Here is a 16,571-nt window from a genome sequence, read left to right on the forward strand (position 1 = left end):
TGTACATACATATGTATATAAAGAAAAGGAGGGAGGTTTATAATACCAAGATAACAAATAAAAGGAGAAAAAACTTCAAAAAATCGATACACAGACATGCATACACACAAAGAACGATGGGAGGTTCGCTCACGACAGGGGAGAGGAGAAGAGAGGGCAGGGTGTGGTGTCTGCAATCGTCCGTGTGTGTGTGTGTGTGTGTGAGAGAGAGAAAGAGTTTTGAAGATGGAGGGGGGAGGAGGGAAAAAGAGGGGACAAGAGGAAAGACAGAGTTGCACACACACACACACACAAAGAAAAGCAAAGCAAAGCACACAACGGAGAGAAAAACAACGCAAACAAAGGAGGGGTGGAGGGAGGGGGGGACACGTGACAATATTCCTTTTTTTTTCTGACGGATGATGACGTGGATGACAATGATGCAAAACGACGAAAATCAATTCCTTTCCGAAACACCAACAAGCAAAAAACAAAAGACGGGGAATACACAAAAAGATAAACGTGAGAGGGCAATGCCTGAAAGACACACTCAGTCACTTCGTTGACCACACACGACGTGTCTTGAAGGATCAGTGCCTACCCAGGGTCGAGAGAGGAGAAGGGCTCCGAGAGTGTGGAATAGAGAGAAGGGAATGAAAAGAAGAAAGAAATATCGGGGAAAAAAGCAATCACTTGCGAGTTCTCGTGCTAGTCGTGGTGGATCCCACCCTGTTGCTTCGTTTCGTTATTTTTGCTCGTGTATCGCTTTTCTATTCAGTACACACACACACACACACACACACACACACACACGTGTGACCCTCTGCGTTCCAGTGGGCTCCAATATTCAGGTAAAGCCCTTCTAGAAGAATGTGCTTGCACCAAGACTTCTTTTTCAAGGCACACACAGATACACCCGACTGCTGAGTTTGTTTGGATTTTTGCTGGATTGTTTGCTTCTTTTGTTGGTGGTAGAGCAGCAGCGTAGGTGAAAGGAAGAGGCGAGGGCAAAAGGTGATGAATGTTGTTTGGGCGCAGGGGGAAGAGGGGGGAGGGATGCGAGGGGTAAGGAGCAGGAAGGGGCAGCGCCCCACTGAGGGAGCGTTGGATTGCAGAGTGAGGCGTGAGAAGATGACAGGAAAGATTTTCCATCATCGCAAATGCATGGGCTGCGACGGTACCCCTTGGTCCGACACGAATTCATGTGCTCGTGAGAACGTGGGTGAGTGCAGGCAGTCGCTGAGGCAAGTCGTCTCGAGATGTCGGGGTTGGACCATCCTTTTGAAAATAATATGTGTGCGCAGCGCATCCAAGCGGATATGCTGCCCCGCGCTGCCATTTGTGAGCAGGTGGGAAAACAGCCATAATAAAAAGCAGCAAAAAAAAAAACAATCGCGAACTGCTGTAAGCAGGAAGAGGACGGGGAAGAGGAGAGGGAAACAGTCAAAGGTCCCCTCGCTAAATTACTCCCCCCCCCCACCCCTCTTCAAGGAAAAAAAAAATAAAAGTCGTATCGAAGGGTCGATCAACCGTGCACCCGCCAGGGTGCTACTCTTTATGTTTTATTTGCCAAATCAGAGGGTTCACGCACCGTCCTCCTCGTCCCTACCACAACGCCTCAAACGTGAGCTGTGCGCTGGCAAACCAATCGTTTCCACTGTTTCACACACACACACACCCACTCTACCCTACCCCACCACCCCCTTCCATTCCTGCTGTCTAAATAGCTGTCAGAATGCACACGTTGCAGGACGGCTCCGAGGCACCTCGGTGAACGAGAGATGCATATGTGCGCACCTCATCGTCTGTGCACATATCCACAAACTCATACCAGTTGATATGATGAGCGAATTCCTCCCATGTAAGGAAGCCGTCGCGCACGGGGTGCGGCAACGGCGTCGGCTCTCGACTGAGCAGCCGTGCTCTTCGAAGTGCCTCCAGCTCAACGCAGCGATTGCAAGCGACCTGTGGGGGAGGCACACCTGTCCCACTGCAACGCCCAGGATGATCAAAAGTGGCGCGCACGACTTCGGACGCACGGGGTCGCTGCTCGCCCCTGTTTGTGATTTGCAGGCTGTACCGTGGAGTTGTCCTCATCTCTGCCAGCGCACGTGCCAAAGCGCAACCGCCAAACGCCCTAATCTCCTGCGTCTGTGCTACGGCCATGAAGTCGCTCCATGCATATCCTCTAGCCACCTCAGCCACCGTCACAGTGGTACGCGAACCGAGACGAACCGCCCGGTTTTGGACCCGCTTCAGGACCGATACCGTTGCAGTTGGTGTCTCCGCCGCCGTCTGCGTATCTTCCAAGGAGGGATCCGAACAGGCTGAGGTGCTCCCAGTTCGCCACAGGGATGTGGTGGTGCCACCAGCACTCTGGCCGAACCGAAGATTCGCGGTTTGTCGACACGGAACGCGCTGCTTTTGCCGGCGCACCGCCCTGTGAGCATTACTGTGGCCACCCCTGCGGTCGGTCGAATCGCCGCTATTGGGATTCAGAAGATCCGAGACAAAGCTCCGCACTGCATTGATGCCCAAGACATTGACGAGGCTCATGTACTGTTTTTTCCCCTGCTGAAGGTAGGACTCCCGAAGGAGGAATGCGAGGTGCCAGATGGTGTCGCAGACATGGCAGCGCTGAATCGCGTCCCACTGTAGCCGTGCGTCTTGGGTCGACCTGACGAGCAGGCTCACTGCACCCGCCAGCTTCCAAATCGGGTCCTCCGCTGCGCCGGGCGAGCGATAAAGCGATAACGAGACGAGCAGGGGGTCAACAACAAGTCGATGAATGGCAATGACTCGGCTCCAAAGCGGTACCGTGGATGTTGGGCGTTGCCGGGACATCGTGCCACAACTCCCTTGAGCTTCTGTAAAAAGCTGCTTCGCTACCGCGAGCTCCCTCTCAAGGTGCACTTGCCATGGAAGGAGCAGCGCTTGACTTCCCTGGGCGGCGGTGTGTCGACGTTCGCATGCGGAGTACTTTGATGACCACAGCGCCCCCCAGTGTGACTCCACTTCCTCTTTATAGCGCATCAAAGCAGTAATGAAGCTGTCTTCGATGTGCAGCTCCACAGGCGTCAAGTGAACAGCCACGACGGAGCAGTGGAGAACAGGCGTGCTGCGGAGCAGCTTGCGTTCAATTTGAAATCCGCTATCCTTGTCATCAATGAGTTGCGCCACGACACGTTCCTTCGCAGATGGGCGTTCATCGTCCACCTGGAGGGTGCGGAAGCGCAGGGCGATCCGTTGCCCATCGCCTCCGTCAACATCCTCACGGGGTCCGGCGGCGGCCGCCGCCTCACTCCTGTCGTTCAACGCACGTGCTCCCTGCACAAACGAGAGCTCTACCGGCTTGATGGCCAGAAGCAGCAGGTCCTGAGGCCTCCTTCCCCGCTCGCCAGCGGCGCGACACAATATGTACATACTGGCGAGGTGCAGCGAAAAGGAGAGCTGCCGGAAAGGCAGCCTTCGGTAGGCGTCAATAGTTGGCTCCATGGTTAAACTAACAGCGTAGCTTATGCCGTTCACACCGCGCACGCGAACGAAAAGAAGCGACGACGTCCCAGTTTCGGCGTTGTCCACCTCGAGCTCCCGTTGAAAAGACTCGCCTGCGGTGGACTGGGAGCCGATTAGCTGTGGGTCCAAGTTGAGTACGCATGTCGCCAGATGCGCCTTTTGCCCTTTTTGCAACGGATCACCGACAGCAGCGGGCAGAACCCATAGCTCCACCTCAGCCGACAGCTGACCGGCTGCGGGTGGCGCATCCCAGGTCCACGCTTTACGACGTCGTGGGAACACGGTTGTGACGCGACGCGCCCCGCGCTGCCGAAAAGACACGGTGAACGATGTTCGATTCTCCAATAGAAGTGGCGGCTGGACCGCTTCCTCAACCTGTACGCACATCATGCATCCCTTGTATTTGTAGGTTGTAATGCGAAACACCTTTGCTTCTTCGCGTTTCACAAACAGCTCCCCATTGACCTCTTGGAGGTCCTCAGGGCGAAGCGGTGGAAGGTGGTCGGCCATACCCTGCGAAGCTGGCTGCCCTGTTCCAGTGGAGCTTTCTGGCCAATGCTCCGCTAATGAAACAAGAGCCTGGTAAACCAGGTTCACGTACCGCTCCCCCACTGTGTTAATCGCGAACGGCGGCGACCAGCAGCACTGGTCAATGCTCTGCGTCCTGTCGCCGCACATAGCGAAGTAGAGAAGCGGGTGCAGCCTGCCGTCGGACCTTTCTGGCGCTAGCACAGTACTGAGCGCCGTCGCGGTGAAGGGTGCCACTTGCAGCACTGGCGCTGGCGAGCCATTGTCAGCGCTGCCGCTATGCTGGGCGAACCGCAGCGCGTACGGCGACTTGTTCGTCAACACCCAGTATGGGCAAATGGTTACAACAAAAGTGTCGCTGTACGCACCAATAGACGCCTGAAGGCCCATCTCGACACGGCATGAGAGCATCCACACTTTCCCGCGCATACGGCGACTGACACAGGAAATCACCTGCGCCTCCGCCGCCTCGTGCACCAGCAGCGGCATCGACGACCACTCCGTCCACCCCGCCGGCTCACCACCACCGCCCACCTCGGCGGACTCCCAGAGACGCACGAAAAGACCTTCCCCGTCAGCGAATCGTTTGCTGTTTTTGCGCCACTCGGCACGTAGACTGTGGTAGAGGAATGGCTGTTCGTTCCCGGCGACAAGCTGTGGAACGTCACTACTTGTGCTGGATCCCCGAGGCGCCACCGTCGCTGTGTACACCGTACGCCCCGAAAGCCCCGCAATTGGAGCAACAGAGCGCTTCACGTTGTTGTGGCTCATCGACCCGGAATCACCCAGTTGGAGGGGTACACTGGTTTCATTGATAATCCACTGAGGGCAGTACAGAGTGACTTCGCGATGCTTGTACTTGATGGAAAGAAGAAGCGTGGCGTTGGTGGTCAGGTCCACCAAAGCGAGCTGAGCGTCACGACACGTCTCGTCACACGGTGCGTAGATGCATGCTGGTGGTTGGTGTGCTGTCGCTACACCGACCGCCTGCGCTGCGGACCACTGCTCGAGCACATTTCCGTTGGACTGCTGAAGAGAGACACTAAGGCACAAGTCCTCCAGCGGGTCTACTTGTGTGACACCGTAGCTCTCGTCTACACCAACGACGACGGAGCACAGTTGTGTGTAGAGGGTCCGGTCAGGAGAGTTGTCGAACAGTGTGCTTCGCGTGCCTGATTGAATGCGACGCGTTAGGAGTGCCACCGTGAGGGGAACGCCAACGGCGTTGCGAATTGTGACGATAGCCTCTGCCGTCACGACGACGGCACGCAAGGGAGAAAGGGGAGGGTAAAGCAGAACATCCGCCGGTTGTCTGGGTGCCGCCTGCACACGGAGCAGGAAGTACCTCGTGTCCTGGTTGCCGGAGTGCACTTCAAAGTTCTTGCCAACTGCGATGCGCACGTCGCTGCGTTTATCACCTCCTCCACGAACAGGTCTCCTGCCGTCGCACACGCAGCGGCACACGCCCAGAAACACTGTTCCTGCCAAACAAGGGAGGCTGTCGTACGACAAACCGAGTGACACAATGGTATCTTTGCTCTGCGGCACCCGTGAGGGTGCAAGGTTTGACACTGAGACTCCGGACATGCCCTCCTCTAGAGCAAGAGTCACGCGGCGACGCAGCGCTTGAACGGGAATGTATTGAGAGGATTTCGGAGGAATGGCACCAATTGTGTCGTACGTCCCAGATTCGTTCAGGGCAACTTGAAGCAGGGTCATGCTTAGCCGATTCTTGAAGGTGACCAGTGTGTGCAAAAGTATCGTCTTCTGACCGTGGTGCTGAGGTGTGGCAGAGACGTCGGCGAGTATGTAGCGTTGCAGTGGGCCACAGGTGCCTAACGATACCCGCCAGATACCGACCGAAGAGAGTGGTATCACGGCATGGCACGGTCTTGAGGTCTGCACACTGGACGGACGAACCTGTTGTTGCTGCTGCTGCACAATGATCTTCTGATATTCCCGAGGAAGCTCCTTGCCATGATATCGAGGAAGGTCAAACCCCCACTCCTGCCCAGTGTGCAGCACGCGTTCATCCTGGTGCGTACCCTGCACGCTCTCCACGTATTCTGGCAGCTCGACGAGAACATCGATTCCGGTTAACTGCACAATCTTAAATGTATGAGACGAGGATGCAGTTGCGGCGCCATAGTCAGACGCGCCGCGCCTCGCCGGCGCGTCAACTCCCGTCGACTCGAACTTGTCCCGCAAAACCAAAAGCTGCCGCACGTTTTGCACCACATCTGTGGAGAGGCACAGCTTAGCGGTGCCTGCGCGCGCCGAAAGACGCATATAGCCCTTCCGGTCGTATACGTCCGCAGCGGAGGTGTTGCGATGGGAAGCCACAGAAACATTCACCGCCACTGGGTCAATCACCGGTGCCCACTGTGACCGGAACATGTCGTAGTACTCAAGTTGAACCGCAAGGCGTAGTTCGGCGCTGGTGTGAACAGGGTCGAGTGTGTATTGAGGTGTGACGATCTCATTGGCGTGGAGGCGGAAAAGTGGACTGTCGGTGTCTTGGCTGTCATCAATGATGACAATGCTCACGTACGGGATTTTCAGAGAGACAGTCACCACGGTGCCATCGGCGGTCGGCGAAGCCGTCAATACACTTGCGTTGCCATCGCTGCCGTAGCGTCCCGTCCGCAGAAGAGTGTTCACGCTCGCCTCGTCGGCCCCCGTTGCATTCCACACGTGACGCAGTGAGGACAACCCAAGTTGCACATCCCGACGCACTGCATTCTGCCAGCGTGCAGCAGTCGCTTGTACGTGGCGCACCGACCGTCCCACGAACACAGCGTCGCTGTAGCGCAACCTCACCTCAACGCCTGTGCTGGCGCTGACGTGGATGATGCGCGCACGCACCGGCGATGCAGTCGCACAGTCGGCGGGGGGTTGTTTTTCATCCGTCATTAGGACCTTCATGGCCCAGTCCGACACGAGGTCAGTGGCGTCCACAGCGGCATAACTGTTGGGTGTCACGTACTCGCTTCGCACGCCCGCGTGCACCAAGTCAAACGCCGCTGTCAAGTCGTCTTCACCAGTTGCAGAGGATCTGCTACTCATGACGCACAAATTCATGTGGCCATAGAGGACGAGTGTGCGCTGGGGTGATGCGGTGGCGGCGTTGTGTGGACTGTCATACAAGACGGAAGCCGCGCCTGAGATCGAACGGGGGCTCGGAATGCGCATCTCGACTTCTACTTCGCCGAGAAGGCGCTGCCACCTCAGCGACGCCATCTCCCGCGTAGCCTTGGTAGTCTCCTCGCTTGCACGGCGCATTTGGTGATTCACCCCAGGCACCTCGGCGCGGGAGATGCCGAGTGTCTGTCCGGTCACGGACGATGACTGTACCCTGCTGCAGGTCTTGGGATCGATCGAGACATACGAGCCGTTTCCAGCTGCGACGTACTCCTCGATTGACGACCCTTCCATGCTGAGGGTGGCATGCATGATACGTAGTGTGACACCTTCATCTAGGAAAATCAGCTGCCTCCCTCGTGCGGCGCTTATGTGAATTGTGTGGCCGTTGCCGTAGAGGTACAGGAGGCTGTACAGTTGGTTGGTTACCCGAAGGGGTGTTCGCTCGGACAGATTCAAATCTTCGCTAAGCCACAAGTCCTGCTGCATGACGTGCTCTTTGGCAGTCTGGTAGTCTGGCACGGTTTCCTGTAAATACGGAGTGTAGAGAAGGTCTACCCACGTCATCATCGGTACGGCCTCCATCGTCAGCGTGACTTTCCCGACCTGCAGTGAACCGGTGTAAATGCCGGTTGCCTCCTCTTGCGCGACACGTAGCGAGCAGGGCGTTTGAGCGGCCTTTTTGGCATCCTTAGAGGAAGCCGCCGTAATAGCCAGGGTGGGGATGTTGTTTTCTGTGCCCAGAAGGCAACTGGATAGGGTTACTGCCAACCGCAGCGATGTTCCTCGCTCGTTCAGGTCATCTCCAGGGCCCGATACGCAACACTGGGCGTGCTGACCTGTATAATACGCTACATCAAGGTTCTGCAGCTCAAAATACACGGCGGTTGGCGGGCCGGGCTCTCTGTCGCCGCCGTCGGCCTGCACGCGCACGCGCAGAGAGGCAAGGTGAAAATGAAAACGCCTCACCTGGGCGGGTGGGATTGTTTGCATAGCGGTGTAGGGTTGCGGCGGCTCGGCCGTCGCAAATAGATTGACTGCGGTGGCTGCCGCAGCAATGGACTGCAACGCCGAAGAACGAAGCTTCAGCATGGCTGCCAGGAAAAATGTTTGCTGAAGGGCGACGCGAAGAAGTGCTGCGTAATGCAGCTGCTTCAGCGTGAGATGCAGTGCATCCAGACTGAGGCGCCACTCCTCTACCCCACTCCCCAGCAGCAGACGCTGCACCCGAAGGGAAAATCGCTCTAGAAGCACTGTGCAGCTCTGGGTCCCTTGTAGGGCACAAATAGAGATGTCCCGAATGTGCAAAACCGTTTGAGGGTCGCCAAAAAATTGACTGTCTGGCGGATCTGAGTGCCAATCCACCGCCACTGCCTCCGTGAGAAGCAATACCATTTCCTGAGCGTCTATGGCTTGCCGAACCGCCGCCTCCAGCGATCGTGTGGAGATATCTGGCATGGCCGATGCCGTTACGCCCTTTCCACCCACAAATAAGGAGATAGACCCACTCCGTAGCTGTAAGGCATAGCTCCGAGGTAGATCAGGCATCGTCACTGTGGTGGTATCAAATGAGACAGGCGCTCCGCTCTGTCCAAGCAGTGCCGCACTACACAAGTCCACTTGTGCCCGTATACCACTTAGGATTGATGCCATGCGCACCATCGAAGGCGCGACGAGCCACAGAGGTCGTAGCTCTACGATTACCTTGAGCTGCAGAGGACTAACGTCCAGGGCTACAAAGAGAAGTTCACTCTCCTGTGATGTCGTCGATGTAGTGAGCAGTGTGCAATCTCGCTTCACCGTTGGCACCCCCGTCGCCGTCTCTCCGATGCCGACCTCTGCAGGCATCTCACCGAAGAGCTCGTCAAGCAAGCTGATATTTGGGGGATTCGGTGCCCCCATGAACATCGGTGACGCCTGTCGAAGGGGCGGGGTGAATGGCGTCAACCGCACTTGCCACTCAGTCGGTTGTTCCAGCACCAGAGGGGTGACTTCCGAAAAGGAGCCGCCGCGTCCGCCGTCGCCGTCGCCGTCGCCGTCGCAAAGATCCTCGAGAACGCAGTAGAGAAGTCGCGCAATGCGCACCGTCGCATGCGACGCGTTCAACATTTTCCTCCACTCAACTTGCACATTTGATGCGGCACAGTTTAACATGGGGAGCGGAGAGCTTGGTGTCGCGGTTGCGGAACGGGCGGGGTGTATTGACTCGGCCGTGCAGGGGATGCAGCATTGAACGTTTTCAAGACTTACCCGCACCTCCTGCGGTGCCCACCTTTGGCTGTGGCCACCACTACTGGTGTCGTGACAGGGTGTCGGGGCACTGGTGCTTGGAGGTGATTGTGTCTCCTGTGCCACATAGCGAAGAAGGCTCTTGCGCAGGTGCAAGTCGTCGACGATGATCTCTCGGAGTATTGTGAGAGCCTCTCCATTTAGGGTGAGCGTCACTGCACCGGGCGAGTCAACCAAGAGGGTAGATTTCTCGGAAGGGGTCACGGTGTGAACTGTGCTGGATGAGCCCGGCACCGGATTCACCAACCCGCACCAACCACAGCGCAGCGTGATGGTCGCAGTGGAGGCACTGTCCCTGGGCCTTGGTGCCACTTGCACCAAGCTTAGCCCACCTTTTTCCGACCAGCTAGGTGGCACACTTCCGGGAGCGCTACACCCCAGCCAGACCCGATTTGCTGCGAAATAGTAGCTCAGCTCTCCGCTCGTGGAGCGCATCACAGAGGCGGAGGCACCGCTGAGCCGCAGCACACAGGACTTGGACAGGCTGCTGCGGTGGCTGGAATCGGACTGCGATGAGCAGACGCAAAGCGTGAGCTCTCCCTTTACGATCAGTGTGGCTGTACTTTTCTCCACAATCGCCTCTAGAAGCGAGGCAGGTGGCAACACGTGCATCGACGGGAATGGCTTCTCTGTGCGGAGTGGGGAGCTCTGGAGGAAGCTGGCGTGGAGGAGGTCCATCGCGTGTGCGAGGTCGGCAGTGCAGCACTGCATCACGCATGGCTCCGTTACCGACGGCAGCTCCACCACGCAGGACTTGTGCCACGGCATGTCTGCCTTCCACAAGTATCGTGCATCAAACACGGGCTCAGCAACGTTCACGTTCAAGCTAGGCAAACGCCACTTAAACGGAGTTCCAGAGTTTGGCTGAACATGGGAGATGACCATGTCCGTGAAGTGAGTAGCGAAGAGGAGGTTCGCCGCCGCCGTCGGTGGGGAACTGTTAGAGGTGGGAGATGCGGACGCTTGCACGCGGTCCGTGAAGAGACAGTGTGCCACGGAGAGGCGCAGGTGAGCCGTCGGTGGCAGCGCTGCGGAGGTTGCCGCTAGCGCAATCCAGTCTACTTCCCTCGGCAGATGCAGCTCCACCGACTGCAAGACCACCGCCTTGGACACATGCGTCCACGAGACTGTCGCTGTAGACTTTTCAGGGACACACCACAAAAGTGGGGGACAGAACAGCGTTCCAGCGAAGAACCGGCATGGCTCCCGCTCCACCATCGCCGAAGCGCGCGGAGCAAGGCCTTCTTGAATGAGCTGAATGAGATGCACGAGCAAGGGATGCCAGTAGAGCAGCCGCACACAACACAGTTCCACCTTCAGTTCTTGCACATCGCGAATTCCCGTGGCACCTTTACCATTCGCGCCCTCACCGCCGCCGCCGCCTCCTCTCGCACAGAGCCAATCCGAGTGGGAGAGCATTGGCGGCGGCCTGCGCAGTTTCCAATCTACAGCCAGCTTTGCTCTGCCGAGACCTGCTTCGCTGGTTGGCGGGACATCCTCCGACTGCATGAGTGTGACCCAGTTCGCCTTGGACGGCAGCGACCTCGTAGCCGGGGAGCAGCACCACTGTAGTTGCGGCGTTTCAAGGGTCACCGACACGTGATGACACGCCTCTGTCATGCGCCACTGACAGGCTGCGCCGCGAGCTCTAAACCGGAGGACAGGCATGTCCGTGATCGGCCCAGTTGTTTCAACATCACCTTGGCGGTCCACCTTTACCTCGAGCGCAGGTGCGATCACCTCGACGTGAGCCCTCAGTTCATTGCCACCAAACTCTCTAGCTTCACACCACCGTCTCTCTACATCTATGACGATGTTCGAGTACACATCCGCGTCCGCACCTCTCTCTTCCTCCTGTGTCTTCTCCCCACTTTCGCGGGACCGCCACCACGGATAGCCCACGATGATTTCCGCAGCGAATAGCCTGTTCGTGAGCAATCCCACCGTGTCCCACCATGCCTCACCCCACTCCAGAAGAGATGGACCGACCTGCAGCTGCATTCGCGCGGTTTGACCGACGCGCAGGGAGCAATGAAACGCAGACGGCAGCGGCAGCGGGCGTTTGTGGTCGACGAAGTGCACAGAAAACGCGCTGGAGTCGCCTGTGGTGTGGATCCTGGGGCCAACCGCGGACGAGTTCCGTGGCGCGCTCACCTCCAAAAGTTCCAGGCAGGAATCCCACCCCACGCCGCCACCGATGCAGGCGCAGAGTGACACCTTGTCCTTCACGGTCAGCTCGTAGCTACGCTTCTGTGGGTATCTGTCGTGGCGACAGACAAACGGCGTGAAAGACAAAACGGCGTCTCGGCGAGGAGATAGGCGGCTATCGGCCTCGTCATCGGTAACTTTCATAAAGTTCGAGCACAATGCTGGCTCATTCCCTTCACATGTCATGTCCAGTGAAGGGAAGGAGAGCGACATCCGGTAGAGAGGCTGCTTGCAGAACTCGGGTGCCGATACGGCGGCATCGTAGCGCCTCTGGACAGAGGGGCGAAACACCAAGGGCGGTGTAGTGGCGCCCACGCAGCAGCGACGCAGCGCCGCTTCGACGGCGTCTGCCTCGGCATCACTGGCGCAATGGAAGGCAACGTAGCGGCACGGAACCGCCTGCATTCCCATGAGTACCTGCCTCAGAGCCTCCCGAACCTGCTGCCGCGAAGGCGCACTCTTGTGGCTCTCCTCTGCTTTTCTGTTTTCCAGCCAGGCGTCAACAGCGCCCTTCAGCCAAACCGCGTTTTTGAAAAGTGCCGGCGGCACCTTCAAAGTGTCCACCAAGAGCTGCTTCGCATCCGTATAGCCGCCTCCCAAGGCTTCTTCATGACTCCTGCCTCCCTGGGAGACGTAAAGGTGCACCAGCGGGCCACCTGCGGTGACACTGGCGGCGCCTGGGGCCTCAACACCCTTTGTTCCGCCGTCGCGGTACACGCGCGTGCACCCGGTCTGCAGTGTGTAATACTGCGCAGGAAACGCCGAAAGCTTCGCGTGGTACACCACACACACACCGCGACGCACATCGATTCGCTGAGGAAGGGAAGCGCCGACCAAACCTGCCGCGTGTTGCCCTGTGCCTGAGAGCTGATGGGGGTCCGTTTCATGTGGTTCCCACTTGTCTGTCGCGCGCGGCGGATCGTCGTCGTGGGCGTCACCAAGATTACTTTGCTTTCCAGGCGCAGCGTGCCAGAATTTCTTTCCTGTTGGGTGTGGAAGCACACTTACGTGAAACGTAGAAACCGCTTCTCTCTCGAGACTGTGCACTCGGGAGCTCTGAGCGACACCGCGCTGCTCGATCCTGAACATGAACGACTCTGCCAGATCCCTCAGCAAACTGCAGGCAGTCGTGAGCACCGACAAACTTGTACGCGACCATTTTAGGCTCACAGAGTCGCTAGAAGATATTTGAAGGTTCCACTGGGGCAGATCGGGGTGGCCTCGCCCCAAAAGGCTGCGCTCCACTACCGCGGTGAGAGTTGTTTCCGGCAGGATAACACACTTCTTGATGTCGCGAGAGGCGACAGAGGCCGTGGGGCTTGTCGGGAAGAATACGGATAGACACACGGCGGCTATCTGGATGCAAGTTCGGTCGACCCAATCTGTATCCAACGAGCCCAACGCTGCGGTAGTGGTGATCGTAACAGGCCGCGAGGTAGTCGACGGCTGATGGTCCCGGTCACCCTCACCGCACAGGCGTTCGTGCCGCTGCAATTGGTGCTTCACGTCATTCTGCACGCACACTTGTGTCAAGGTGAGCTCACAGCCCTGCACTTGTGGAACCTCCGAAATAGAGACGTGTAGGTTATCCACTCGGACTGCCCAGTCAATGGAACGTTGGTGCTCTACCCTGGACCGCAAAGAGGCGAGTCGCACACTCGCATCTGTCGCGCAGCGCTGCTCAAAGTGTGTCATACGCCTCAGCAGAGGTATTTGGAGAGCAGTGAAGTCGCTGTCCATGCTTGAGTCTACGGGGGGTGAGGAAGAGACTTGTACATTCCCGGCACTGTCACCAGCGGCGGAGGTCCGCAGAGCTGATTTGGGCCACATGACCGTAAAGAAAAATTCGCTCAAGTGATGCAGCGGCACAACGTCCATGGAAAGATGTATGTGCGCCAGCCCGACGTGCACGGAATGCAGCGCTGATGACCGCGATGTTAGCTGCTCGATAGATCGCTTAGTCCATTCCACACGCACGGCGGCGCGGCGGCGGCACTCGTTTGGCAAGACAGACCAGCAAGACTCCAGCGGAGAGAAGGTGCGCGGCACGGACCTGCATACCGAGGCTGGGCGCTCCGTTGCGTTTGACAGTGATGTGTAGTGACTGCAAGTGTTGGGGGTGCTCTGACGAGACACCGAATCGCTTTGTAGGCCATCTTGTCCACCTGGGCGGCATATGGAGAGAATTGTTCGCTCCGTCGAAGAGTTCATACGTGGTTGGTGATCTTCAGTCATAGAGGCGGCGGCTGTGACGGAGAGGCCTTCTAGAGTACCCCAGTAGTACGCCATCGGCAGGGCTGAAGCACCGGCGGGACTGAATCCCCTCCACTCGACACCTGCGTGGAGAGCGTGCAGGACGACTTGTGCGAACGCACTGGGTGCAGGAGTGGAGGCCTCCGTTTCATGCATAGCGGTGGATAGTGTACTCGGTGCGCTTAGCAGGCTGCCTTGCAGTTCCACCGTGAGTGCCGCGGCGTGAAGAGAAACCACACAGCTGGGAACGGTGCGACCACTAGTCCCCTTCTTTGATGGGTCCACGGCTGCTGAATCCTGCGTCGACGCAGGTGACGAGGCGTCGTGCTGAGCAAGGGCATTTGCCTCCTCAGGGCCTATGCCGAACTCCTTCGCAATGACAACGCGCTGAGCATCTGACCATCGTTCAGCAGTCATGAGTTGAACGAGTTCGCGCAGCTCAGTGCGTGTTTCGTCGCTAAGGTCGTCAGCCGCGTCACCAGTGACGGTGACATTAGTTGAAGCTGTCGGCTTCGATTCCCAGCTCCAGGAGAACCACCTGCTCTTTGCAGCCGGAGCGAGGTGCGCAGTTGGCGGCGCGCTGGGATGCACAGGGCTTGAGTCGGATGTCTCATTCGCAGTGGTCACCATCTTCTTCTGCCGTAGCAGTTTCTCGTACTCGACACGCTCCAACCCGACTCGCGCTACCGCGAGCCGTTTTCCAAGTGTCAGCACGTCGATGGTCAGTTCGTTCTCCAGCGCAGCGATCTTCACCTCTTCGTCTGCCGTCAGCGGCTCCAGCCATTCCGTAGCACCAAGCGCCGTGCGTTGCTGTCGTAGGTATAGTCGCATGTAGAGGTCCCGCTTTTGCTGAACTCTGTTGTAGGCGAGCCACGAAAAAGGTGTGGGCTTGTGAGCAGACACCAGAGCAGCGCTCTTGCAATTTCGAACTTGCTGCTGCACGGCGTCTAGTGTGTACCGCCACCAGGCGTGCGGGTTGTCTTTGGGACGCTCCTGGACGGGGCGTAGTCGACGCAGTGCCTGACGTTGTCGCACTTCGATCAAGTGCTGCACGAGACCATAGCATGTGGTGCAGCTCTCGCTTGTAATGACACATGAGCATGCACCGTTCACGCGTACAGCAACCATATACTGCGGTGTCGAGACGCTTACGCATACAGGTTGGTAGGCCATCTCCATCACCACATCCAAGGGTTTTAGAAGAGGCAGATCGCTTCCGCTGCTCGCCCCCGTTTGTAGTGAGGCTGAAAGGCCCCGGAAAGAGATGAGCTGTCGTCCGACACGCTCCCCTGGGGCGATAAACGCGGGTTCAAAGCGCTCGTTACAGCCATATGTTTTGATCTCTTTAATTTGAAAAGAGAGGGACGCCTGTTTGTCAGCCGGATGTACGCCAGCGTCGAGATGTGCGCCTTTCAGGGGTGCAGAATCCATGGAGTGCTGCCACTGCTGTTGTTGTGACTGCATTGTTGATGCTTTACTGCCCAGCTCCCCGGGAAGTACGCCATGGTCGGTAGGGGACGCACTGGCGGTGCAGGATGTGTAGTGCACCAGCAGTTCCTCGACCTCGATGCGAATGTTGTTCAGAATACTGGCCTTCAGACGAGCAGTTAAATTGTCGTCGCTGCTGTCCGCTTTGCCGGAGCTCGGTGCTGCAGCCGAGGCCGAGGCTGCTGCAGAAAGGCCCTGGCGCGATAGGCCTTCGCGAAAAGCCGACAAGAGCGCCTTGTCTATCGCAGCTAGCTCTCGAATCTTGTGCGCGCGGGCTTCGCGCACGTCTTGCTCGATGCCATAGCCGGCCGTTTCCTTGTCTGCGAGGATGCACTTCGCCTTTCGAATCCGCACCACAACCGCTTCTGAGCGCAAGCGCATCCATGGAATCACAATTGTCAGCTCCTCGACTATGCCCATCAGTACACAGACGGGCGCGTCCAAGTAGCGCAGTGCATCTTTCCGTACCTTTAAGTTTCGCATATGCACCAATCCGTTCCATATAGACACCCTGACTTGTTCGTGATCAATGATCTCAAAGTATTCCCCCAAGTAGGAGGTGAGGATGTCGGCTACGAGCTTGTTGAACATGATGTACGGGGATGTCGGTTTGATTGCTGTTGTATGTAATTGTGGTTTGGACTGAAGGCAAAGGGACTCGGGGGGAGAGAGGTGAAGTTACTCTCCAGGAAGATTGTCACAGCACTGCGACGGGCGGCCAGGGCGTCCACTTCTCAGCAGAGGTGGCGGAGAGGGATCCCAACTCGCCGAAGAGGGGGCAAGAAAACGACAGGTACGGGAATCCCAGTTCAATGCCTGGCTCTTTCGTAAGATCAAACTAGTACACAGGCGAAAAGGGCATGGAGTGTGCATTGGGGGTGGGTGGGGGAGGGGGAAGAAAAGACGGTGGCGGCGAAGCGCTCGCTAAGCAGGAGGGGGGGGGGAATTGCGGAAGAAAAAAGGGGGAGAAAGGGGGGTGCGATCACTCACGTCTAGTCTCGACTTAAAGAGTATTCAGCGTTAACAAAGTTGATTGATCCGTGTTGCTGTGAGTGGGTCGTTCTAGTAGGCCCTATTTTTGTCGCACCAGACACCAACAACCGCTTTGCTTCATTCTGATACCATCTGATCCCCCCAACGTTCACAAGTCGTGCATGTAAAAATTTTTT

The 16,571-nt window shown here is 57.5% G+C and overlaps 1 protein-coding gene across 1 annotated transcript; it reads right to left on the reverse strand.

The window, feature by feature from the left end:
- Nucleotides 1-1,698: 1,698 nt before the first annotated feature.
- JKF63_01750 (uncharacterized protein) lies at nucleotides 1,699-15,993 on the reverse strand (the record flags this gene model as incomplete). The annotated part of the gene is made up of 1 exon (XM_067897796.1): nucleotides 1,699-15,993. The coding sequence occupies one exon, from the start codon at nucleotides 15,991-15,993 to the stop codon at nucleotides 1,699-1,701; it is 14,295 nt and encodes a 4,764-aa protein (XP_067753953.1).
- Nucleotides 15,994-16,571: the final 578 nt, after the last annotated feature.

Source organism: Porcisia hertigi, chromosome 34 (assembly GCF_017918235.1).
Source record: "Porcisia hertigi strain C119 chromosome 34, whole genome shotgun sequence".
Taxonomy (NCBI): Eukaryota; Euglenozoa; class Kinetoplastea; order Trypanosomatida; family Trypanosomatidae; genus Porcisia; species Porcisia hertigi.